At 38.3% G+C, this 27767-nt stretch overlaps 1 protein-coding gene across 7 annotated transcripts in view; it reads left to right on the top strand.

Annotated features, from left to right (window-relative positions):
• CCDC91 (coiled-coil domain containing 91) overlaps positions 1-27767 on the top strand; it is a 166403-nt gene that overhangs the window by 41845 nt on the left and 96791 nt on the right. For all 7 annotated transcript variants that reach the window (XR_012766080.1, XR_012766079.1, XM_075441969.1 and 4 more), the window contains exon 6: positions 1190-1294. Coding sequence is in view for 5 of the 7 variants with exons in the window: in XM_075441969.1 (XP_075298084.1) it covers positions 1190-1294 (105 nt within the window). In the remaining 2 variants the exon portion in view is untranslated. The remainder of the gene's footprint in view (positions 1-1189; positions 1295-27767) is intronic.

Raw genomic sequence — 27767 nt, 5'->3', positions numbered from 1 at the left:
CTCAAGAACTGTTTTTATTATTTCGTCCAAAAGTAAGATTGAACTAAGCAGAACTGCTCTTTCTGTCCTCCTTATGACCCTCTCAGTTGTACCTTTGTTTGAATAGCTGTACAATGATCTGGCAGGTCATTTGTTTCTATGCTGGCTTCCTGCATGGCTGCAGAAATAATTGTTTTGGAGCAACTGAAAGGGTGCCAACAGTTATGTGTAGTAGGAATGAGTTTGGTAGGAGCAACAGCTGCATTAAGAAAAAATGAAAATCTTTAGCTCTTTGTATGGCACGTAATTTTGAAGTTTATTGTCAGTAGTGTCATTCTCCTTCCTCTTTATTGGTTCAGGTTGGGCAGGCTTCTAGAATGGCTCTCTGCAAGATCACAGAGTATTTAAAAATTTTATTCATTTTGGAGATATAGGTAGAGGTCATTAGGGTTGTATGTAATGGGATTTCTCCATTTGCAGTGAAACCATTTGCTAAAAGTACACTTAATATGCAGCTTTTCAAATACAGAAAGACAGAACAAGCTATTAAAAACATGGAAATAATTAGAATAGAACAGAATAATTCCAATTGGAAGGGACCTACAACCATCATCTGGTCCAACTTGCCTGAGCACTTCAGGGCTCACCAGAAGTTAAAGCATATTATTAAGGGCAGTGTCCAAATACCATTTGAACACTGACAGGCATGGGGCTTCGACTATCTCTCTAGGAAGCCTCTTCCTGTGCTTAACCACCCTCTTGATAAAGAAATGCTTCCTGATGTCCAGTCTGAACCTCCCCTGGGACAGCTCTGAACGATTCCCACGCGCCCTGGCACTGGATCCCAGGGAGAAGAGCTCAGCACCTCCCTCTCCACCTTCTGTCCTCAGGGAGCCATAGAGAGCAACGAGGCCGCTCCTCGACCTCCTTTTCTCCAAACTAGACAAGCCCAGAGTTCTCAGCTGCTTCTCACAGGACATGACTTCCAGGACATGCCTTTGGTTTTAAATACCTTATACTTGAAAATATTGTTTCGGTTTAAAGACTGCAGTCAGAGTTTTCTTGCACAACCCTTTGTCTCTGTGTATATTATGATAGCAAATGTCATGGTCTTCAGAAACGAAATTAGTTGGAATGATTAACTGAATCTGTATTTTCACAATTTGCAAATGTTTGTAACTTCATGTACTTTATTTTGTAAACTTGACAGGAATTAGAATATTTACTGGAAAAACACAGTATTCTAGAAATGGATTTCTTGAAGGAAAAAAAAGAGAAAGTAACTTCACATCAAGATCACTACAAGACACTCCAGGTAATTTCTTTCTTGTAGTATCTTAATTTTTTTCAGGAGGAGTTTTTATAAACTATTTTTATATGCAAGAAATGCTCTGTTCAGTATCTACAGGCCTTCTCCAAAGGCATTTGAATTTAAAGAATTTTAAGGTCTTTAGATCAGAGCCTGACTTTTGACATTGGTGGAAATATAGGTTTAATAGCCCACTTGCATAAGTACATTATTGAAACTCAGATCACTCATCCTTATTATGATCCACTTCATAGAACGGATGAACAGAAAAACACTTTGCACGATAGATGTGTGTTTAACAGTATGGCTTGGCATGTTCTAGAGGAGATATGGCCTGTTATTTGTAAAGTATTAACAGACTTGGATATGGAATAGCTTGTGTTGCGTAATAATAATCTGTAAGTGTAATTAGTGCTACACAATGGAATTAAAATTGCTTCCATTGCAAAAATCAACATTGTTCATTAAGTACATGTGTGAAGTCTCACATACAAGACAAATTTTTCATTGAAGTTTTCAGTCTTCTTCTAGTGTTGTAGCAGGACAAACTAAATATTATAGACTTACAAAATTTCAAAACTTTCTTGTTGGCAATTCAGCTTCACTTTTTTTTTGTGCTGCTGTGCATAGTTTTTAAGTAGCTACTGCACTGTTTCCCATTTGTACTAAAGACTTGCTGTAATAATTTATATTGAATTCCTGGCTGCAGTACTTCCTAGAACTTATGGTAATATAATAATCTATTTTTTTTCTTGTTTATGTGTGTAACATCCTACTCAATGAAATAAATATTTGCTTAGCTATGTTATAAAAATGAGTTTTGCTTAAAAAACCTTCTGATTTATGGAGTATCGTACTGGCTAAAGAATTAGTGGATATTATTTTTTAATACTTTCACCTTCAAGCAGAAGTATTTAAGCAGTGGGAATGTTACTGAGATTTGCAAGTATCAGTCTGTCTGTATCGTACCTCTTTGAGTTGGGTACTACAGTTTTCAAGAATGGCAATGAAAGGGTCATAACCTTTAACTTTGTAGATAAACTCATGTACTTCCTGTTGTTGTCTTCTGGAGATAGCCCGAATCAAATCAGAGAAGAAGAGTGAGTCGTGTGTCTAAGAGCTGACAGTTAAAATTACTTTCATGAAACTTGGATATTGGATGCTCTCTATTAGTACGACTTTTCATGCCAATTCCTTTTGTCTTTCTCCTTTGGCTCCTACAACACTAGGGTCAACACCTGTGGCCACACACTGAGTAAATCTGGCAGCTGTTCAGTACAGCTGTCTGTCTTGCTAGCATTTCTTTTTCCAGTAGAAGCAGCTGGCTATTAGTGCTGTTGACTTGAAAAGCTTAAAAGCAGACTATGGTGGTGACTCTGGAAGAGCTTTGGGAACTCTCAGGGTGAGACTTCCAACTGAACTGATCCTGACATCCTAAGCTGTAGGTGTGCCTTGACTTGATTCCTCTTAAATGAAATTTCTGTTAATGTTTGACTATAACATGTAAAACAAATGTCTCATGAGATGGTTCTAACAGCTTTTTACATGAATGTGCATTATTTCATACATCTTTATATTTACTAATTATCTGAGTTATGGCAGTTGTGACAGGGAATTCCCAAAAGCTAGTTTGGAGGTAACAGAGCCAGTCAGTCAGATCTTTAACAAGGAGATATTTAGATTAGAGTATTTTCTTTTTTTGTGTAGTTATTGTGCTTAGTTCTGAGAGAAGATTTCATGAATCTTTTTTAACTAAGCCCAGTAATTCTTTTTTTTTTTTCCCATCTTTTCCCATTGATTTCTGACTCAATCAAGGATGGCAGTTATGTTACCACAGTTTTGTTGTCACAAAATTGTTTCAATAAAACATGCTTTCAGGTTTTTTATATTAAAAAAAAAAAATATTTTGAAAGACAAGATAGGAACATAAAGCATTTTAAAGATGTTTTCTGAGTTGGGTTAGTACGCTGATGAACTGAATTGTATTCTGGCCTAGTCACAATCTTTCTTCATCATAGGTGTGGAGAAAGCCATATACTTAATTTGGTAGTACTGCAAATGGAAGAATTGAAGGAGATTGATAATCCCTGCTCCTCATCAAGGGGGGAAGATTTCCATCTTTGGTATAGTGTTAGCATTTAACCAATGGATGACAATAGTGTGTGTGTTGCCACATTTATGCTTGTGTATAAGAGAAAAGTAAAAAGTTGTGTTTCGTCTAAATAAAATTAGCTTTAAAAAAATCAAGATTGAACAGAGCGTGTAGTATTTTCAGATTCTTAATATTGTTTCCATATGTTACTACAACAACCAGAGACATTAGAAGGGCAGCAGTGGGTTCATAAATAGATAAACAAATTGCTATTAACTAGTATTATAGAATTGTTTGCATATTTAATGCCATGTTCTCTTTGAGATTTTTGAATTCATACAAGCTGGTAAAATTGCAGTTATGATTCCCACGTTCTCACTTTGTTTGTAGTATTTAAGAGGCAGAATAACATACTGTAATTCTAACTTCTTTGCACACAAAATGTAGCTGAGTTAAAATTGCTGTGGGAAGTGTAATTTTAGTTTTCTTGTGTGCAGTATTGGAACCATAAAGTTGCATAAATGCAATCTTAGCCTTATCATTCCTTGCTTATTTAGACAGGAAGGAAACAGGTGCAAATGTAAGCCAGATTTTTCTATTTTTTTTTGTTGGTATGTCAGTCTTTTTCCCTTCTTTTGATCACATGGTCTTGTAATTATTCATCTCAACTTTTAACAACTCAGCTTTTCTGTAAATGTGAGGTGCTGCATATTTTCAAGACATTTAGTGCTAGTGGGTAGTACATGTTTTTGACTTCAATGCAGAATTAGTGATCATTTTAATCCTATAAATCTAAGATTTTGCTGCAGCCCCATTGCAACAGGTTGTAGAAATGTTGCCAACCATACTCCGGGCTGCACCCAAAGCAGCGTGGCCAGTAGGTCGAGGGAGGGGATTCTGCCTTTTTGCTCCACTCTGGTGAGACCACACCTGGAGTCCTGCGTCCAGCTCTGGAGCCCCCAGCACAGGAAAGACATGGACCTGGGGGAGAGGGTCCGGTGGAGGCTGCAAAGGTGATCCGAGGGCTGGAGCACCTCTCCTATGAGGAAATGCTGAGAGTTGGGGCTGTTCAGCCTGGAGAAGAGAAGGCTGCGGGGAGACCTTACAGCAGCCTTTCAGTACCTGAAGGGGGCTTATGGCAAAGATGGGGAAAATATTTACAGCAGGGCTTGCTGCGATAGGACAAGGAGTGATGGCTTTAAACTAAGGGAGAGTAGCATTAGACTCGATAGAAGGAAGACATTTTATATGATAAGGGTGGTGAAACACTGGAACAGGTTGCTCGGAGAGGTAGTGGAGGCCCCAACCCTGGGAACATTCAAGGTCAGGTTGGACAGGGCTCTGAGCAACCTGATCTAGTGGTAGATGTCCCTGCTCATTGCAGGGGGCTTGGACTAGATGACCTTTAAAGGTCCCTTCCAACCCAACCCATTCTATGATACTATGAAAGGAATAAATGCTGCGTTTTAAAACTACCATTCCCCAATTTGTAATACAGTGAAAAACCGTCAATAGCGAAATGAGTACTCCTGTTTAGTAGGTGATGTCCTCTCATTTACAAATCAGAAAGGGAACATTTCATTTGAGAATGGAAAATAGTGACTGGGTTCCCGTGCTCTGAGTAGGAACTTAGTTCCTTGGACAGATTCTTTAGCTGATATGAATTCTGATGTTTGGTCTATCTACAGACAACTGTTTTTGATGATTCAGTAAGAACTGGATCATACTTTTCCCCTGCTATTTCTTTGATTTACCACACAGTCGCATTTGAAATAGTCTGCATTGCTGCTGGAAAATTGTAGTTGTGGTTTTACACATTTTTTCCCCATCATCAGGCCTTTCTGGAAGTTAAACAGACTGTTTTTTTAAAGAACAATATAGTTGACGTGGTGTGATTGTTCTTTTTGAAACAGAGATTTTTTTTTTTTATTTTTTTTTTTGCCAGCTGACATCTCGTCTTCTAACTTGACAAATCTATAGTTGTTTTGAAAGCAGAAAAAATTGGTTGGGTTGTTTTTTTTGATCTCTTGGTTCTGTTCTGCCTTTTTTTAGGAAATGTCTTTTAAATATTTTTTTTAAAGTGACTTCAATATGCTTATTTTGTTTAGCAATATTCCTGTTGTTGCAAAAAGTCATGATTAAAAATGCATTGGCTTAATACTGTAATTTCATTTTGAATGATATTTTTGTGTGTAAAAAAGCAGGTGGGGTAGACTCCCTCTTTAAATGATGTTTTGGAAAGGCAAAGAGAGGAAGCTTATACTGAAGGAAGTATTGATAGATTGATAAGTAGTGAAGTTTCTTTGGATCATTAGGTCATACAATAACATCTAGCTGGGACTAAATGGTATGGTAACATAAGTACAGTCATTGCAGGTATAAGATGTTGTTTCATTTATTTATTTCTGTAACTGTTGATGTTTGGGGAATTTTTCATTTGAGTACCTGTGCAAATGTCACATTAAATTATAAGTGCGTTTAAGTAAGACAAGAAAAGGTAAACTTGAGATTTGTGGACTAGTTTCATCCCTCCTAGTTTGGAGGGATGAGTTTATTTTTAATCTGATTAATATTGCATGTTAATGTTGGGTTTTTTTATATAGTGGACCCATATATCACACGCATTCGTATAAAATAAAATGCATACTTTGTTGTGTCTGTCTCCTTGTTTGTGGAGATCATGCTGCAAAACTTTAAAATACTTTGTAAGGTATATAAAAATTAAAACTTTATGTTAATGCTAGATTCATCATACAATTTCGCATTTAAATTGAGTTATACAAACAGTAATTGAGATGTACTTACAATTTAGGACTGAATATACTCTGAATCTCAAAAATTGTACCCAGTACATGTTAAAAACTTGCTTGTATTCATAAGGTGTTGAAAAAGGAATGTTAAATAATGTGGCTTAATGTGATGATACCTGGTTTTATGTGTATGGATACTTTTGATTTTTTTTCCTCTTTCTTTTAGTATTTAAAATTGTATCCTATACTGTTGCCCACCACTACTCTTCATGGAGTTTCTTGCTTTCAAAATTGAATTAAGCCACATAATATTTCATATGGTAGCTTAAAATCTTTGATTTTAGATTCAAACTATGTCATAGTAATCTCACTATTAATTAAATAAATGACTAAGTACTAGCTCTAGTGGTTACATGCTAAACTTCCTATAATGAAAAGAATTTCTCTTGAGGAGTTGGAATTACAGTTTTGCAATTCCAAGAACAAGAAACAAGGTAACTAATTTTGTCTTGATGGCAAAATTCAGTTTTGCAATGATGACAGAAGATATTTCAGAAGTAAGTAGGTATACTGGTTTCTGAGATGGGTGAAGTGGCTTTGGAGAGCTGTGGTTTTGAGAGCTGTTCAGTGGTGTTCCAAGAAGGGTAGGAGGGACAGCAGTTAAAAGTGAATAGAAGCTATTAAGAAGGATTGAGGAGTGGGAAGTTAGTCGTAGATATCACCCCTCCTCGCTACTCCCAGTGTGATCTTGTCCAAAGTCCAGTACTTCTTCTAAGGAACCTTGTCCTGTGACAGTGATGCCATGTGGTGCTGGTCTGAACACAGATCAGGAGCTGGTGTGCATAAGGGCATAGGTGACTGAGAGTTAGGGGTAACTCTTCTAGGTCATGCCTTTCCTTAGGTACCTTTTCCTTCCTTGTTCCCTGCAGCATTGTATTTTTGCCCTCTCCTCCTTCTCTGTTGTTATTCCTTCTTCTGTTTGTCCACTTGTTCCTGACCTTGCTTACCTAACGGATAAACTCAGCCCTTCTGTGCCTTCCATCCGCCTTCGCTTCTTCCTTTCTTATCCAATGTTGACAGCTGGGGAGTGTAACTTTGCCTCTAATACGGGTACTTCCCAGCGTTTGAGAGAAGAACAAACAGCTCTCTAACTTCCCCAGCCTCTGTTTTTGTTGATAACAGGAACACTGTCCGTTTCAAGCCGGCGCTAGACCTACAATGTGTGGTCCGTCAGCTGTCCGTATTGTGAGAAGTCTCAGCGGCTGAAACCTGAGGACATAGGAGAGAAATCTGAAATGCACATCTTCCTTGAATAATAGACCTGTTTGTGTTGACAATAGGAAGTTTGTGTTTTTGGAATGAACACAGATGGTCCCAGAGAGAAAGCTTCCTATTCTGGAAGACCTCTGTGTTGTGCTTTAAACGTACATAAGCAATCCTGGCCTTGTATGAACATTGATTTCCTAAAGTAATTTCAAGAAGCAATCTTGCAGTTGGCTGTCTAGCAAAACAAGCTCTTGGGAGCACTTGCAGTTGAAGTGACAGGGTGAAAAGGTCATGTTTCCTAGTGCTAGTTGGCTATAGGATGAATTTTGTGTGCTGTGTTTGAAGATACAACTTTCTCTGGAGGAAGTATTCACTATGTGTTAATGATCTAGTAAATAAAGTGTACCCCCATGCAAACAGGTGTGTTTTTATCCTGATTTAATAAAGAGACCAGTTCTTCCATTTGGGGGGGTAGTTCTTGGGGAAAAAAAAATAATTGTAGTGATGGAAGATAACATCCAAGAATTTGTCTGTTGCCATTATACTGAACCTAAAATAAGGTACAGCGTGAGTAACCACGCTCTTTCTTCAAACTGCAGTTCACCTTTGAAATTAATTTTGTATCATTTTGACTGCAAAGGTTATCTCCATTCCAGAGAAACTGGTGAGCAGGGTCTGACAGATTTACTTCTGTTTGCAAGCTAAGTATACCTTGATGTGTTTATTACAACAAATCTGTGAATTTGGTAACTGAAAGGAAGAAATTAATTATGCTTTTCTGAGGTATTCCACCCCTCCCCCAGCATCTATGTATGAATTTCGGAGAAAAGTTATTGTTTTCCTTTACTGAAATGTGATATGTGTAAGAATGCTTATAGCAAAAAAAGCACAGTTGTAAGCTGTTTAATGCTACAGTTGGAATTAGATTTTAAAGAATTTTACTTTAACTTCAGTTCAGATTGGGGAAGGAGGGTTGAAATTATGGATTCAACCACAGGTTGTGAAACATTTTTCTCTTCTTGAGCTGGCTCTGGAGATTTAGGGATGACTGACATATCTGGATCGTGTAAACAGCAAAAGTACCGTCCTGTTTTGCTGTTTTCCCTGTTTCTGTTTCTCAGCTGTTGAAGTAGGTTAAACATAACTACTTCTATGCTTGCACGCTAACTATGTTGAACTGGTTTAATGACAATTTCAGTTTTGCCACACATGGTTACTAGAAATAATGTAGGCGATTTTAATATAATCTACCAGGGATTTTGAAGGGGAATTGTTTAACTAATTCACATAAGAATCTTCATAAATCTCTCAAATTTGAATACGTCTTGTATTTCTTAATGGAAACTGGAGAATTATTGTTGATTCAGAGCCTTGGCCTGGAGTAAATGATATCTGGTGTATTGCTATGACTGCTGTTTTTGATTGTAACATTAGTAGTAAAGCGCATACGAAAGCTCAGTGCTACTTTGTTTAATTAATAATATCAGTCAGAAGGTTAGTGACTCACAGAAAACATCTGAAGGTATTTGTCAGTTATGCCAACGTTACTTTTTTGCTATGATGCTTTACAGTGGGCTCTTTTCTTACTCTATATATCAGTTGTAGACTGAAAAATACTGTTCTAAAAATGACTGGTAAAGTAGAAAAATTCCATCTAAACCATGTATTTCATTCACAGAATCATTGCAGTGGAAGGGACCTCTTGAGATACAGTTTCCCACAACATTCTTGCCACTAAATTGGAGAGAAGTGGATTTGATGGATGGACTACTGGATGGATAAGGAATTGGCTGGATGGCTGTATCCAAAGAGTTGCATTCAACAGCTTAGTGTCCAAATGGAAACCAGTAACAAGTGGTTGCCCCTCAAGGGTCTGTACTAGGAGCAATACTGTTTAATATCTTCGTTAATGGCATAGTGGGATTGAGTACACCCTCACTAAGTTTCTGGCTGACACCAAGCCAAATGGTGTAGTCAATGCACTAGTGGACTAATTGTCCACCATTGCCGCACAGGTTCTTCTCTGCAAAACTGTTTTCCTGCCATTTGACCCGGAGTGTGTACTGGTACATGGGATTATTCCTGCCAGGCTTAGCATTTCCCTTTGTTAAATTTTAGCCTGTCAAGGACCCACTGAATGGCAGGTGGTCAGGTGTATCACCACCTCCTCACAGGTCTGTATCATCTGCAAACTTGCTGAGAGTGCATTCTGCCCTGTCATCCAGGTCATTAATGACAGTAGTCATTAATGACAGTATTGGCCCCAGTATCGATCCATGTGGTACACCACTTGTCACCAGGTGGATTTTCTGCCACTGATCATCACCCTCTGGATGCAAGCATTCAGCCAGTTTGAAGTCCACCTCACTGTCCACTTATCTAACCCATACTTTGTGAGCTTGTTTATAAGGATGTTATGGGAGACAGTGTCAAAAGCCTTGCTAAAGCAGAGATAAACAATATCCAACCACTCCTATCATAGAAGGCTATCAGATTGGTTAATCATGATTTTCCCTTTGTAAATCCATGCTTACTATATCTTTATTTCTTGTGTCTGGAAATGGTTTCTAGGATCAGTTGCTCCATCACCTCCCTGGGGACTGAGGTGAGGCTGATGGGCCTGCAGTTCTACAGATCCTCTTTCCTGCCCTTCTTGAGGACAGGCATGACGTTTACTTTCTTCCAGTACTTGGGAACCTGCCCTGATCACCACAATCTTTCAAAGATTATTGGGTGTGGCCTCGCAATGACATCCGCCAGCTCCTTCAGTGCTTGTGGCTGTGTCCTGTTAAGGCACCATGGACTTGTTTGAGTCTGCTTTGTTTTAGTGTTCCCTAACACGATCGTCTTCCACTGCGGGTTTAAGTCTTCCTTGCTCCAGACTTTCTCTTGCGTTTCAGGGGCCTGGGATTCCTGAAGGCCAGTCTCAGCATTAAGAACTGAGGCAAAGAAAGCATTTTTCATGTCCTTTGTCACCAGGGCCCCTGCCCCACTCAGCAGTGGGTTCGCATTTTCACTAGTCTTCCTTCTGCTGTTAACACACTTGTGGACTCCTTTCTTGTAGCGCTTCATGTCCCTAGCTGGATTCAAAACCAGGTGGGCTTTGGTTTTCTTAACTCCATCCCTACACACTTGAAAAACAGCTCTGTGTTCCCCCTGGATCGCGTACTCCTGCTTCCACCTCCTGTAAGCTTCCTTTTTATTACAGAGTTTAGTGAGGAGCTTCTTGTTCATCCATGCAGACCTCCTGCTGTCTTTGCTTGATTTCCTGCTTGTCACAATGGACCATTCTTGAACTTGGAAGAGATAATCCTAGAAGAGCCACCAGCTCTCTTGGAGCCCTCTTTCTGGGGTTGTAACCTGTGGAATTCTTCCAAGCAGACACCCAAAGAGACCAAAGTCTTCTCTCCTGAAGTCCAGTGTTCTGATCCTGCTTTTTGCCCTGCTCCTTCAGCTCCCACCGTCTCACAGTCACTGCAGCCAAGGCACGCTGCCAGTGACTTTCACGTGCCCAAACAATCCTTCCATATTTTTAATATCAGGTCCAACAGAGTGCCTCAGAGGTTGCTCCTCAGTCACCTGTGTTAGGAAGTTGTAATCAATGTACCCCAGGAATCTCCTGGGTTGCTTGTGCCTTGCTGTGTTGTCTCTCCAGCCAACACTGGGGTGGATGAGGACCGGGGCCTGTGAATGTGAGGCTTCTTCCTGTTGTCTGAAGAAGGCCTCAGCTACATCATCTTCCTGTAGACCATCCGGTTTATAGCAAGCAGACGCATCAGTGTCCGCTATGTTGACCCAGAAGTTCTTGACATTGCTTACCCCGGAACAGAGCTCCATGCATTCCAGCTCCTCTCTCACATAAAAGGCAACACTCTGTCATCGCCTTCCGTGTCTTTTCTTCCAGAAGAGTGCATTTATGATTCTGGAAAAGGTGTTCTGCAGGAGATTTGAAACAGGTCTTGGAGGTAGGTGCTTTTTGTGGCTGGAGTACTAGAAAATGTATGTTTTCTTTCAAAACTAATATATGACTTGCATCCTGTTAAATAACATCTTCTAAGAAAATATTTAGGTTGGTTTTCGGTGCAGACATAGAGGAGACGGAATGCTAATAAAGAAAAATAGGTGTGAAAAAAACTTTTCTGCTGTACCTGCAACTAAATTTATGAATGAGATTCCAGGAAATTTCACAGGTCACAGCAGGGTTTAAAAGTATGGAACACTGAAGATGGGGGATTTCAGAAAAGGGACTTTCACAGGTAGCAATGCATCTTTTTGCTGAACTGTTAAAGGTATCTATGGATATAGCAACAATCCCTTGCCCACCTCTTTTTCAAGTGTGTGCCAGATACCTCACATTTATTTCTTCATGTTTTATATTTTTTTAATGTTACTCTATGTACTCTTTCAGGCATTCATTTTTATTCAAAGTCTCTATTTTATTAATAATTTCAAACTGTTTATCTTTTGGCCTGTTTTTTTTTTTTCCCACTTTTGATGTCGTCTTGAAATTATTTTTCAATGGTATGAGGAAAAATAACTTTTAATTCCTGTTAGGAGAAGATTCTTCTCCCTTGCCTTTATGTTTTCCTCTTAAATTCTGCTTTTATGAATTATTTTATTGTCTTGTTTCAGAATGATTAATTAGACGAGTGGATATAAGACTAAGTGTAAGTGTGCTAATTTTGTTTTAATAATATGCTGTGTTCAAATATACCTCTATACCGCTCTATACCGCTATTGTGCTGTTACTTAACAGCTTTGAATGCCTAACTTGCGTTATACTGTATTATTCAGTTACAGACCTATAGCATGCCTAGCATTTATTCATTTAAAGTTCTGTGCCTCTTTTGGCTCTCTGATTTTGAAGATATGCAAAATATTGTGCTTAGATAACTTTCATTTTTCTAGTGTATAAGTATGTGGAAGTAAAAGTATTTTTTTGAAAACAAGATTCCTGTCCTGGCTGCTTTTTCACTGGCCTGATCTGGTTTATGCCAGTGTATCCTAAACTTATTTGACTGCACTGACTAATTCACGTTCAGTGTGTCACAGGTCCATCACAGCTACTGCACGTGTCCATTTGTGCATTCACAGTGAGTGTGTTCAGGATGATTAATCTTTTTCTTTTTTCTATTTAATGTGGAAATTATAATTGAGATAGTTGTGAAATGTACAAATAGATTTAACATGGATAATTTGGAGTTCTTTATCACCCAGCTTGTCTCATCAAGATTGTCTCTGGATCCACTTGACTCTTGTTTGTGTTCAATGTAAGATTTCTCAGACACAATGTAAGATTTCTCAGACAGTGTAATTATTGTTAGTACTTGGTCTTTGATCACTATCAAAATACTAATTCTTAGCCAATATTAGTCAAAATGAGTCAATACTTTTAATAGCATTTTTTTGTTTTGTCTTTATGTACTTGAGAGAAAGAAGATGCATAGCAAATATTATGATGATGTTTTGGGAACAATTTTGAAGAATTGTCCCTTCATTGCCCTTTAACTGCTAAATCTTCTTACTTGGTTCATAGTTCATTAATAAACTGTGAACTGTTGCCTAATTAACCTATTAAACACCTTTAAATTTACTTCTTCAATCTGTATTTAACTTCATATATAGTACACACTAGGTGTTGCAACAGTGTGATCAATTGAAAGGTGTAATTTGTCAAGTATTAAACAACCTTACTTCTATACACATATTCTAATCTAGGTAATTGATACACTGGAGGTTAATCATAACTAAGAAAAACTCACATGACTTACATGTCAAAGTGAAATTTATTTATGCATGCTTTGTTAACTTGGAAATTTCCTTATTAATTATGCCTTTAAGATTTAGGCTCTTTTAACTTGCGTAAACAAGTAACTGCAGAAATTTTTATATGTAGGCCAAATGCATAGCATCTTAATTAGTAATATAATAGTAACAGGTTATTTCTATATAGCTCCTGATATATCCTGATATATAGCTCCTGATAATATATAGCTATATATTTCTATATAGCTCCTATATATTTCTATATAGCTCCTGATATCTATATAGCAGATATCCTGATATATCCTGATACCCTCAAGGTTTTGAAACTACCATCTGATTATGAGAAGCTTTAAAGAATAAAACAGTGTTTGAGAGATGGAGGAGATAAGAGAAGGTGAAAGTCGGCTCTGATTATGTATCAACATAACTCGATTGCTGTTCCATCTTTCTTTTTTTTTTCTTCAGATAAATATACATGTTTGTAAGGTAAAATCTGTTTTCTAGTGTATATTCTTACACTGAATATTTTTGATTCTGCTTATAGATAACCATAATGACACTAATTACTTTTAGTTACTTCGCTGCAACTCTTCTTTAAAAAAAAAAAGTTTTGCTGTTGAGACTTGTATGAATTTTTTTTTCCTCATTAAAGATTTGAAAGGTCCAGAACAGCATGTGACATTTAAAATAATCATGTACTATAACTACTGAGAACTCTTTTACTTTTCTTGGCGAAAGTTTTATCATTTAAAGAAAACTGATGCTAATGAAAACTAGAACATCTGTTCTTAAACTTGAAGAACGTTGAGGTAAAACAGACTTTCCTAGTCCTATACAATTCCTTAAAAATGAACCTATTAGTTAAATGTATTGCTAGACAGACAATATTAATTACCAGAAATAAGTACCATAATGAAATTTAACTAAAAATATGAAAATGCAAGTCCGATTAGTGCTTAAAAAGTTGTCCAAGATGCTATGATAAAGGACTGAGAGCAATTTTTAATTTCTTCATGTCTTATAATATTGTTATATATAATATGAAGAATTTCAACTCGTAATTCTGCACTTAATGTAGTTCCTTTGTATGTAGGGAGAACAATCCAAGTTCCTGTGGTAGGTTTTCAAAGGGCTGAGCATATAGTCTGAGCTTTGACACAAGTATATAGAAAGAAGTGAGTGTGCCATTGAAAAGTAATTTTCCGTTAGTCTGCTAAGTAGAGAAATGAGGCTAGGTAACTTCAGCGAAGCTAAGAAAGAAAAATATATTTGAGCTTATAAGCAAAAAGCAATGAAAAATATTCTGGACCTCCCTTATATTCAAATAGTATAACTGGAAAAGTAATTTTTATGATTGAAGAGCCTTCTTGTTAGTGATAAAGAAGAAAAGGAGATATCCATTTCCGTCTTCATTAGCAAACCCATAATTTCAGGCAGTGTTTCAGTTTGTTGCCTGCTTTTGTGAAATATTTTATTTAAAAAAAAAACTCCAAAGACAACACACACCCCCAAAAAAAACAAAACACAAACAACTCTTTGTCATATTTAAAAATACTACTCCTTAAAACTATTAAGAAGAGAGTCATACTACTAGACTTCTACGATAGTGTACTTTTTGTTATTACTTACTTTTGTTACTGAGCAGACGCTTGATGCATGTTTCCATTAAGGAATATTTAATCTTATGCATGCTTTTTATTGTTATGTAGCAGTTACAATTTTCATTGACGGTTTTAATAGTGAATTGTGCTGAACACTTCAGCTTGAACAAAAGAAAGTCTGTACTAGACTACTTTGAAATTAGCTGCTTCTGGGGTGGTTTTGCTCTCCCTTCTTTCTTCTTGAGTCTGCCAGTGTTTATTGGGTATTTTTCAATATTGTTATCACTTCCATTGAATCTGCTTCATTCGGGAGCTTCCCCCTTGTAAATCACAGAATCACAGAATGTTCGGGGTTGAAAGCGACCTCTGTGGGTCACCCAGCCCAACCCCCTGCCAAAGCAGGGTCACCCACAGCAGGCTGCACAGGACCTTGTCCAGGGAGATTTTGAATATCTCCAGAGAAGGAGACTCCACAGCCTCCCTGGGCAGCCTGGGCCAGTGCTCCATCACCCTCAGAGTGAAGAAGTTCTTCCTCGTGTTCAGCTGGAACTTCCTCTGCTTCAGTTTGTGCCCATTGCCCCTTGTCCTGTCGCTGGGCACCACTGAAAAGAATCTGGCCCCATCCTCCTGACACCCACCCTGCAGATATTTATACGCATTTCTAAGGTCCTCTCTCAGCCTTCTCTTCTTCAGGCTGAACAAGCCCAGCTCCCTCAGCCTTTCCTCATATGACAGATGCTCCTGTCCCCTCCTCATCCTCGTAGCCCTCCGCTGGACTCTCTCCAGTAGCTCCTCATCTTTCTTGAAGTGGGGAGCCCAGAACTGGACAGAGTACTCCAGATGGGGCCTCACCAGGGCAGTGTAGAGGGGGAGCAGAACCTCCCTTGACCTGCTGGCCACACTCTTCTAAATGCAGCCTAATGTAATTGTGGTCACTAGAGGAGAACAATTCCTCGGTTTCATATGGAGTGTGACTGTATCTCTGCCACTTGGGAATTCTATTACCTACACAGAATCCCCCAGTGACCAGCCAGAATGCAGCTGCATGCAGTTGGAGCGGTGAGAAGTTGCTTCCGTGAATGGGACTTGGACCCATTGCTTACAAAGATTCATTTTAGCCGTGTGTTAGTTTAGCACGGTCAGTCTTTTTGTTTTAAACTAAATTAAGCAGGTCTTAGATATCTTATACTGTTTTTATTTACTAAAAATATGGTGACAGTGTTAACAGAGGAAAATTATTCAGGGCTTTATGGTATTCAGCCAAAAATACAGTGGACATCTTGCATTGCATGCAGGGAGAAAGAGTATACTGTGGCTATCCTGTAACAAAGACTACAGGAGTAGTCTGAAGATATCTCATATTTCACATATTTTCATGAGATAGTTCTCACATGGATGAGGGTCTAGTGGCACTTGCCCCCCTTCTTACATCAATGTTGTCTTTAGTTGCATGTTCTTTTGAGATATGAATATTTATTAAATAAAAATAGCAGCCCTGAGACATGTTGCAATTCCTGTGACAGTATTTCATAAACTTTAAACACATTCCTCTTCTGTTACCATTGATTAAATTATTTTATCAGATACCAATCACTGCCATAGCTGGTGAATCTTCCATTGCACAATAGAAACCAAATAGTACTTTTTAAGGAAGAAACAATTTTTTATTCATTTTTTGATATTTTGTATTTTTAATCTCTGCTGCACTACTTTAGGTTTTTAAATCTGGCCTCTAGTCTTTTAAATACCTTTACATATGCTTAATAAATCTGCATGCATCCAGTTGAGGAAGGCTGTATTCCAGCAGGATTTGCTTTCGCATTTTGAAAAGACGTTCAGCCAAGAGCCTTACTGTAAGCAGCGTTTGTGCCCCTCTGAAGAGGCGAGCTGCTGAGAACAAGAACGTGTCTTAATCATGGTTTTTCTCATCTGAATTAGCCAATTTGTGGGAGGTCTGACACAGTGTAAAATACCAAGAAGTTTCAAACCAAGCTAATACAGCCAAAGCTTTCTCTCAAATTCAGTCCCTAAAGCTACAGCCTTTTAAAATCTATTTACATTTTATTCTATCTTATACAACAAAGAAAGCCTGAGCTTGTTTCTGCATCCATGCCAGCTGGCTTGTAGAAAGGAACCAAGGGAGTCTCGAATAGGGTGGCGTATGTATGGTCTTAGTTTGTAGAGTTAGAGGAAGTGAGATTTGTGGCTGTATTAGAATCCCTTTCCTCCTCTCTCTCACTCTTTCAGCAACAGGAGGGTTCTTGATGTTACTATTTTGTCCTGCTCTTAATTTTTGGGGGGAAAAGTCTTGGGTCCCCCCCCCCCCCCCCCGTTCTTTCCTTGTTGAAGGCTCTTTGTAGTGGGAAAGTTCTTTGCATATCCATGTACAGCTTCAATTGAAGTAAACAGAAGTTTCAGCTGAAGGCCAGATTTGACTTAATTTTTTTTTTCTAACATTGTCACCAACTTCATGTTTCATCCTTAAATTAATAGTTTTGCTTTCAATAAGACTGACTCCTGTTACAAAAGAAATGATATTGTTTCTCAAAGAATCTTTCTCACAATTTCTTTTTTTTTGGGTGCTGTTCTCATCAAGATTGAGAAGTAAATGGAGTGTGTAAAGTAAATAAAACAGCCACATCACTGTTAGGAATCTGGAGTTTTATTCCTCTTAGATTATGTTTAAAAAGTACAGATATATGTCTATTTTTATTGTTTTCACTATAGCTTTAGGATTTTGAATATTCATCTGTATGAATCCATTTGCCTTTTGTGGTCAATTTCTATAATAGTAACATTTTTTAAAAAATGGATTAGATGGCATAGTTTAATCATCTGCAGTTTTTAAAATCTAGCAGGTCTATGTGTTTTTCAATTTGCAATTAAATTTAAAAATACCCAAAACCCAACTAAACCCTAACATTTTAATAGCTTTTAGTAACCTTTAAGTAACTTAATGTGGTATCAATCATTGCTGACTTTTTTCAGAAAGTTACATCTGATGTGTTTTGGCTTAAAAAAAAAATTGTTGATTTTTGGTGATTTTGGATAATTCTTTACTTAGAGAAAGAAACTAGATTAAATATATCATCCTTTTAATACATCGATTGGATTTTCCACCCACCCCACCCTTAAAAAAATGTAACTGTTCTCCTCTGGAGTAAGTAATTTTGCTTTTTTAGTTCAATGACATCAGTGTTTCACAGTAAGTAAAACAGAGAAATCCCTTTTTTCTTTGGCTTCTCTTTCTGTATGTTAGCTCACAAGTTAAATAAATAAATGCATGTTACAGTTTTCACACGGGAATGCTCTTTAGATGTCTAGGTCTGTATCTAGACTCCAAAGTATGAGGGGATTTTTGTGGGGTTTTTTTGGTGTTTTGTTACAAGTACTGTGCAACGGGAACTTCATTGATGACAGACAACTAGAGGTTGTGATCATCTTTGCTAATCAAACCAAAGTTCTTAAAGACTTAGGAACTGAATACTGTCATCTCTTTTTGTCGATCGTATGTGTCTCTTGCAAAGGAGAGAAGCAGGAGTTTCTTCTCTCACATATAGGTTGAAAGTCTATTTATTTTTTAGAAGTGGTTTATGGTTGGACTCGATGATCTTAGAGGTCTTTTCCAACCTATGATTCTATGGTAATTGTGAGTTTAGTAGCCTCAGAGATGGGAAGTGGTAAAAGAAATAACCAAAACCAGACTCCCATGCATCAAGCAACACAAAAGTTGAATCAATTTTCAGGGGCGCGTGTCAAATGGGCCATATCAAACATATACAAATACATGCAATCTGGGAAACACGCAGGAGGAGCTAGAGTTCCATGTGCAAAGGCTGACCTTTGACATTGCTGAAATAACTGTGATGTGTTGGGATACTTTTTGTGGCTGGATATCTAGTACGGGTGATGGATATCAACTCACTAGAAAGCCAGGGATGAAGAAGGGGCGACACTGTCATTCATAAAAAAGAGCAGCTTCAGACCATGTAGCATAGCAGAGGGCAGACCACAGAGCAGACCGGTGTAGTTTGGTGATGAGAGCGGGCTGTCACTATGAGAGAGTTTGTATCAACTCAGAGACTGAGGAAAGTCTCTGATTATTGAAGACAGACAAGAAGGGTGTTGTGTGGATCTACAGGCTTGCCAGCCTTTTTGTCTTTGGGAAAATCATGGCGAGAGTGCTCTTGGCAGCCATTTCTAGGCACATGAAGAAGGTGATTTGGAATAGCCAACACGGATTTACCAAAATATAAATCGTGCCTGGCCAACCTGAGTGGACATTGTACATCTTGACCTCAACCTGGAGAGGAGAAGGTGTAGGGGGAACCTAATAGTGAACGTCCAATACCTACAAGGTTGTCAGTAAAATGGAGCCAGGCAGGCTCTGCAGAGATGCATAGCAGGAGGATGAGTGGAAATGGTCATAAATGGAAACATGGGAAGTTGCAATTTGGTATGACAAAAAAGGTATTTTTGTGACGAAGATAAGCATTCAGATGTTTTTGCCACCTAGGCTGAGAAATCTCCATCATCGGAGGTTTTCAAGGTGCAACTGGATGAGAATCTGAACAATCTGGTCTGAATTTGGTGTTGATCTTGCTTTCAGCAGGAGGTTCAACTAGATGACCTCCAGAGGTCCCCTCCAACCTGAATGATTGTGTGATTTTGTGATTTAATACTTTGGTTATAAACTGAGAAAAATAAATAGCCCACTCCCAGTCACTGAAGTCGTAACTCAAATCCAGGGGATACTCCCTGGTCTGAATTATTTGGAATCTTTTACTCCAATCTGGCCTACCTCATTGCCAGCAAAAAGACATTAGCAATTAAGGGTAGGGCCAGGAATGCCTGAACCAAAAATCTGATTAATGTAGGGTTTGAAATGTTACACTAATCAGAATATCAGTTACTGTAAACTTAAATCACTGTTGTATGGAATATAATTTTTTTGGTGTTTTTAAATATATGTGCTTTGTTAGAATAGGAGCTTATACTGTGCAACATATCTATGTTCTGTGTGAGGTTTTACAGTAAGCAAAATATAGTAATTCAGAATGTGGAACTGCATGACTAGTTCCCTAAGATGCACAACAAGAAGTGAGAAGGACTTTGTATAAAATCTGTGCATCTGTGATTTGGGTAACTTTTCCTGTACCACGGGAGATGTTTCCTTCTACTTCAAATTTTTCTGAGGTTAGGCAACAAACTCTTTCCTTCAGAAACCATACTAGTACTATTGTATCTTAAAATAAGGGAGAAGAAGTTAGTTCTTCTTTCTTGGTTTACTGTTTTGTTGTCTTAGGTGAAGGTGTAACTTATGTCTCTTTGGATTGTTTTTTTCTCCCTTCATTCTTAGATTAGTTATGAATTTGTCAAGTATGTAAAACAAATAACCAACAATTTAGCCTAGAAGTTTAAATTTCATAGCATTTCTCTGGATGCAAGGAAAACGTTGGAGTAAATTGCAGATGCAGTTTGCTTTATGGGTTGGACAATATGGTCTAACTGACAAGTGTTGGATTTTATTTTGTAAACATCTTTTTTTCTTGAACAACAAGGTCAAGAGAAGCTTGTCTTGCAGATCTTCTTCAGCTGAGCAAGTCTACATAAGGCTTTGCTGTCATCTTCTTCAGTACCTGTTTTTCCTGGCACTTATATTATCTCAAACTCCTTGATTTGATGCTCAGTTTCCCAAGCTGTTGTTCATTTTGTCTTCTGATCTAAATTCTTGTCACTTTTCTAGTGGGAGAAATACAACAGCTTGATGAAAAGATGATTATTTGTGTCTCTGGTTGTCCTGCAAGTTCTGTCATTTTTGTTCAGTCATACCCTTCATCCATTTTGTTCAGGAAACAAACAAACAAAAAATCATTTGTAGCTCTGAATAAATATGGCAACCACTTTGTGTTGGAGCTGCTTTGCTTGCACTTTCATGAGAAAATAGCTGTTGATCAGCTGGTTTTCAAATAATATGTCTGATCTGGAATATTTTTAGTGTTCCAAAATGTATTTACAAATTGGAAAAGGAGTTAAGTTTGGAAGAAGTAAGTTTGCTTCCTGAGCTTTGTATCAGAAGGCAGCCAAAGAAGATAGTTCAGATACTGAAAATGAAAAGAAGATTCAAATATGAAGATGTAACTTCTTTTTCTGTTGATTTGGTAGTAAATGGGATTGTTTACATTATACTTCAACTTATTTTCTAAGCTGCAAAAACAAGGAAGGAGAAAACCAATTTGTTCTTTAAATACACTGGATAAACTCCAAAGATATGTTAATCTTAGAGTCTTTACATCTTCTAGAATTAAATCTTTGAAAGTTTTTATTCATGCTTAAGTGGAGTTTCTGCCTGCATACTTTTGAAGCTATTGGGTGGAGTGTCAAGTTTCCTTGTAGTCTTGGGTCTTTAAACATGCATGAAAATACTAAAGCTATCCTCTAGGAATGTGCTATGAACATCATTATGTGTTATGAATATTACAACTCTATGGAAATTCAGTATGCATTATTTCAGTTATTTATATTTCTTAAACATATATTGATGACTTTTCAAAGGTTAACAAAGCTGCAGATGGAAATGCTACCAATTTTTGGCACAGAAGGTATCTTCAGTTCAGTTATAGTTTAATTAATATAAATGGTGGTTTTGATTACTATTCACTGTGAAGTTTGAAGTTTCATATATTTGAAACAAAAGGTTGTATCCAGAATAAATATTGGAAAACAGCAAATATGCTGTAGTGAACTGTAGGCAATGGGTCCTTTGGAATAGTTCACCTGTGATAGATCCATAAATATGCAGCACTCCACCGCTGTTTGCTTCATAATACAATAGGAAGTTCTTTTTAGTGCTTTCTTTGGACTAGTTTTGAAGAAAAACAAGTAGCCTCATGATTAATACCTAGTAGATTAAGGCTTGGTAAATATGATTGTGATTCACAGAATGGTTGAGGTTGGTAGGGACCTCTGAAGGTCTTCTAGTCCAACCCTCCTTCTCAGTCAGGGCTACTTAGAGCCAGTTGCCCAGGACCTTGCCCAGACAGTTTTTGAATATCTCTAAGAAGGGAGATTCCACCACCTCTCTGGGAAACCTGAGCCAGTGCTTGATCACCCTCACTGTTTAAAAAAAAAAAAAAAAAAAAAAAGAAAAAGTTTGCTGATGTTCAGATGGAGCCTCCTGTGTTTCAGTGTGTGCCCACTGCCTCTTGTCCTATCATTTGCATCACTGAAGAGAGCCTGGCTTGGTCCTCTTTGCACCCTCTCTTCAGGGGTTTATAGACTGTGATAAGATTCCCCTAAGCCTTCTCTTCTCCAGGTTAAAGAGTTCCAGCTTTCTCAGTGTCTCCCCATGTGAAAGATACTTCAGTCCCGTCATCATCCTTATGACCCTTTGTTGGACTTTCTCCAGTATGTCCATGTGGTTTTTGTACTGGGAAGCCCAGAGCTTGATGCAGTACCCCAGGTGTGGCCTCACCAGTGCTGAGTAGAGGGGAAGGATCACCTCCATCGACCTGGGGTCAGTACTTTGCCTAATGCAGGCCAGGATACCATTTGCCTTCTTTGTGGTGAAGGCACATTGCTGGCTTATGTTCAGTTTCTTGTCCTCTGGGAACCCTCAGGTCCTCTTCTGACAAGCTGCTTTCCAGATGAGTGGCCCCTAGCATATACTGGTGCATGGAGTTGTTCCTCCCCAGTTGCAGGACTTTGCACTTCCCCTTGCTGAACTTCATGAGGTTCTTGCCAGGCTGTTTCTCCAGCCTGATGAGCCCTCTGGATGGCAGCTTGACCGTCTGGCGTATCAGCCACTCTTCCCAGTTTTGTGTCATTTGCAAACTTGCAGAGGGTACACTCTGCACCATCATCCAGATCATTAATGAAGGTCTTAAACAGTATCAGACCCAGCATTTACCTCTGGTGTACACAACTAGTTTCTGACCTCCAGCTATAGACTTCATGCAACTGATTGCCACCCTCTGGGCCTGGTGGTTCAGCCAGTTTTCAGTCCATCCCAATTTGTGCTTACGCAGTCCACACTTCAACAGCTTCTCTAGGAGGATCTTACAGGAGACAGTGTCAAAGGCCTTACTGGAGTTTAGGTAGACAATGTCCACAGCTCTCCCCTCATCTACAAAGCCAATCATTTCACCATAGAAGGCGATTAAGTTAAGTTGGTGAAGCCATGCTGACTACTCCTGGTGACTTTCTTGTCCTTCTTGTGCCTGGAGATGCTTTCCAGGATTAGCTGCTCTGTCACCTTCCAAGGTATTAAGACAAGGCTGACCAGCCTGTAGTTCCTTGGGTTTTTCTTCCTACTCTTTTTGAAGACAGGAATGACATTTTCTTACCTCCAGTCCTTAGACGCTTCTCCCAGTTGCCATGATCAGTCTAAGAGTATGGAGAGGGGCCTCGCAATAGCGTCAGCTAGCTCCCTCAGCACTTGTGGGTGTATCCCGTCAGGCCTCATGGATTTAATTGTGTCTAGTTTGCTGAAGTATTTCCCGACATGATCCTCTTCCAAAGTCGTCATTGCTCCAGACTTTCACCTGGTCTCTGGGATTCGTAAAGGCTGGTCTTGCTAGTAAAGGCATTCAGTACCTCAGCCTTTTCCATGTTTTATGTGACCAGGTCCACCATCTTGTTCAGCAGTGTGCTCACATTTTCCCTAGCCTTCCTTTTGTCATATTTACTTACAGGAGCCCTTCTTGTTGTCTTTGACATCCCTTGCTAGATTCGATCCAGGTGGGGCTTTGGCTCTGCTAACCTCATCTCTGCATGCTTGGACACTGTCTCTATGTTCCTGCCGGGTTACGCGTCCTTGCTTCCAACCTGTGTATGTTTCCTACTTGTTTTTGAGTTTTGCCAGGATCTCCTTGTTCATCCATGCGGGCCTTCTGGCAGTTTTGCTTACTTCCTACTCGTTGGGTTAACCTAATCTTCTGCAGTCTTTTTTTGTCCGTTTGCCATCTGCAGGTCAGTTTCCTGTGTAGAGAAAGAAGGAAAACTCTCCTTGTGTAGTTTTCGTCATAGATAGTTATATGAAGTAGTATAGTATACTGCAGTAGAGCAATACATAAATACTACTATATTTTTAAATATACATAGTATATAAAACTGTGTTGGTTAATATAACGGGCTTCAGCATCAGTAGCTATTGAGGACAGCTGGCAACCCTTTCTGAGTTAATATTTTGTTCCTTATGATGAACAGTGGAATTTAGTTTAATCTGAAGACTGATGCTCTTGAGATAAAAGGCAAGAGAATGTCCTAGTGAAGATAAGAATTCCTTTCGTGCTTATTGTGTTGAATGGAAGTATTCTCTTTCGTCAGCTTCCCTGGGATTGTTCTCCTGTTTGCACTTTCTTCTTTGCTTGCTCTGCCTAGTATGTCTCATCAGCTAGATTACACGGGGAAGTAGGAAAGCAGCAGTGGCATAAGATGCCCTGGCACAGTTGTAGCTCTATTCCAAAGAATTAACTATCCATATAATGTTTTAGAAATCTGAAGGCAATCAGAGAAGGCTTCCTGAGGCAAATGTACTGTTCTATTTACCACATCATGCAGTTTTGCCAGCAAAATGTATATTAATACTAAGAACACAGCGTTAGTTAACAGACTGTGGCTCTTGTTTTTCTTGTTTAATGTCCTCCTCAGTGGAGAGTCTTTGTATTTATGTCCTGATTTCAGCTGGGATGGAGTTGATTTTCTTCACAGTAGCTGCTGTGTTTTGGATTTAGTATCAGAAGAATGTTGATAATACTGATGTTTTCAGTTGCTATGAAATCAAGGACTTTTTTCCAGTTTCTGATGTTCAGCTAATGAGCTGGTGTGCAGGAGCTGGGAGGGAGCACAGCCAGACAGGTAGCCAAGCTGGCCAGTGGAAATATTCCATACCACAGACATAATGCTCAGTTTGTGAATGGGGGTTGGCCGGGTGGCAGGGGTCTCTGCTTTTATTGTTTTTGTGAATTCGAATCCTCTCTTGTCTGGGAGTTAAAACTTTGCTGGGAGTTCACTCTTTTTTTGTGAGTTTTGCAAATTTTTCAAAAATTTGTGAGTTGGGGGTTCTGCAGTTGCTGCTCGGGGACTGACTGCGAATCAGTCATTGAGCGATGAGAAAATTGTGTTGTATATAGTTTTTTTTTGTGTATTCATTATTGTCACTATTGTTATTATTAGTGTTAGTATGAGGTTTATTATTTTATTAAACTGTCTATCTTAACCCACAAGTTTTACCTTTTGTCCATTTCTCCTCCCTGTCCCACTGGGGACAGTTGTAAATCAACCTGTAGAATAAATGAGTAGATATAAACTGTAGTTGTTCTTCACACAGTGTTAATGTCTTAAATGTGACAGGGTATAGATCCATGTTGTACACTGCAAATGCTTGGAGAATTTAGTTACGTGTGTTATGGGAACTATGACTATGTTTCAGTTTTGGGGCGTGTACAGGCTCTTCCATACTGTTTCCTTTACACAGTTTTTCACATTTTATCAGTCATAATGTCTCCCAGAAGACTGATCGTTCACACTCACTCAGCTCTGGCTCAGTTCAGTTCTATCTCAGCAGAGAATGTCCTCACCACTATACTAGGAAGTTGCTCGTGAAAGTGTGTTTGCTGCTTCACTTTATTATTCACTTCAAAGTCTTCTCTTGTTGTATATTCCAGGTGGCAATGATATTTACTTGTAAGAAATAAATAATAGTACCTCCTTGGTTCCTGTGGTGAGCTTAAGGTTGTGCTTACTGTCTGTTCTTTTGGTTATATAGGAAAATCTGAAATCTTTCTTTCCTTCCTATAAAAATGTTTGTTCTTATCTTTAGGTTCTGAACTGTATTTTTCACTAGGATGCTGATGATGTGACCAAAGTGAAAATACTTGCTTTTCTGTAGACCTGGAGGCAATCCCGTGTCTTAGTTCTGGAGAGCTCACATTCTTATTTCAAGTGAACAGTAATACTGACCAATCTGTATTTTATATACAATAGCACACTCTAGTGTGTAGATTAATTAGCCATTATGAACTGATTCTTATCATGTTTAACTCAATTTTTCAGTGATTTAGTTCTATGGTGTTCAGTAATATTATTTTTTTCTATACTTGGGTGAATTGGAGGAAATGTGCATCTTCAAATGAGAAGTTACCAGTTACTTAACACATTAATTATGATACTAGATGTTATTTATTATTTTTTAAAATGATGCTTTGAAAGAAAAAACTGATAATTTTTGTGGAGAGGAGAATCTTGACATAATGGAGGAATTGAGTCCAATATGAAGAATCTTAATCATGTAATTGTATACAGCAAAACAGTATAAGGTGGAGTTAAAATTTGTCTTCTGATTTAGTCGCCTGCAGGGAATTACAGTTTGCTTGTTTGCATTAGTAGAAAATGTAGGAGGGAAGAGAGTACATCACTTTTTGAGACGTTGGCTCAGACTTTCAGATAATTCTGCAGATACCATGGAAGATAGGCAGTCAACATCAACTCAGATAACTGGCTTGTACTTTATATATAGTAATAGAAGACTCTTAACAGTTGTTACAGAAACATTTGTACAGTTAAAACCTGGATGCTTTGTGCAAACTTACAATTTTATTGGCATGTTTTTCCTGACTTTTTTTTTAACAGGGTGTATGAATAAGAAATATAAAAAGCACAAACTATTAGTTGACCCCAAAATACAGGATTTTATCTTATGGATTATATTTGATTATTTGGGAAAGTGGGAAAAATTTGGGATCTTTTTCTGAATTGATTTTATTTCTTCTATCATTTTTCCCACATGTAAATGTGATCTCATAGTGCTTCTTTGCAGTACTGACTTTTGCCTCATCTGTGTATTACTGCTGTGATCTTTTTTAATGTTAGAAGTTGTGATTACTGATAACCTAATAAAAAGGAGGAAGAATTAAATTAAATTTCTTTGGCTCTGATGTCAAGCGGAAAATCAGTGGGGGGAAAAAAAATACCTGTGGAGAAAATGTCGTAAATTCAATAGGCATGATCTACATTAATTTCTTCAGTTATTTTAAAAACTTTGGGTTTTTTTCATGTTAGTTATACCTGCTGTAGAACTGGGATTGGGAAATTATTATTGTGTGTACTGTTGTGGGCTGATTATTATCAAAAGATACTTTGATATGTAGGCATTTGCTTACTTTTCAGGTGGCTGTGTTCAGTGGCCCTAATTTGAAGTATGAAGTTTCTTTTTTTGCTTCTGTTTTTGATACGTGTTAGGAGCATTGAGACAAAACAGTTTTTCTAAGTATCAGCTTTTGATAAGGAGAAGAATTGCGGTTGCTTTGAATTAGATGAGAAGCAATTAGACAGCGAGTATCTTTTTCTTCCCTTCATTTATATTCTTTCACTTACTGCTGTTAACATGTGTGACATATACAGGCATGCCGTAGTGGAAGGTTAGTAGGGAATCTGTGCAGAGTCTGTGGGTGGCATGCACTTTTCCCCAACAATTCAAGACAGTTTGCCTCTTAGAAAGTTAGTAGAAAAATGTATCAACTTAAGGGTAAATAAATATAAGAAAATAAAATAGTTTTGAGGTCTTTGCTCTCTCTTCTTCCACTATCTGATCCTACAAATCCTCTTACTGCAGGTCTTACATAGTGCTCTGCTGAGAAGTGTTACCCTTACACTTCCCAGTATGCGCAAACACATGCCCTGCATTTCTGTCGAAATGCTGGTTGTTAACAAAGAACCCTGCTTGAAACTGTTTATGCTAACAATGGTTCAGTTAGACTGAAATGATTTAAGAAGCAATTCAGCTAAAAGATCTGAAAGAAGTACTAATGCAGTTGGCAGGCGGTGACAAGCAGTTGGCTGGCGGGTGGTCAGTAACCTTTGCTGCTGTCACAGCCGCTTCAGAAGACTTCTCTGCTCAGTGGCGTCCTTGGGAATGGCGCCTCTCGGCAGCTCATCAGGCATTTGGATCCATCTGCCTCTGTAGTGGTTTGATTCACAGGGGCCTAAGAGAGTCCGGAGTCACT

Source organism: Opisthocomus hoazin, chromosome 1 (assembly GCF_030867145.1).
Source record: "Opisthocomus hoazin isolate bOpiHoa1 chromosome 1, bOpiHoa1.hap1, whole genome shotgun sequence".
Taxonomy (NCBI): domain Eukaryota; kingdom Metazoa; phylum Chordata; class Aves; order Opisthocomiformes; family Opisthocomidae; genus Opisthocomus; species Opisthocomus hoazin.
Note: the sequence above shows the minus strand (reverse complement) of the source record. Positions and strands in the feature narration are given on the sequence as shown.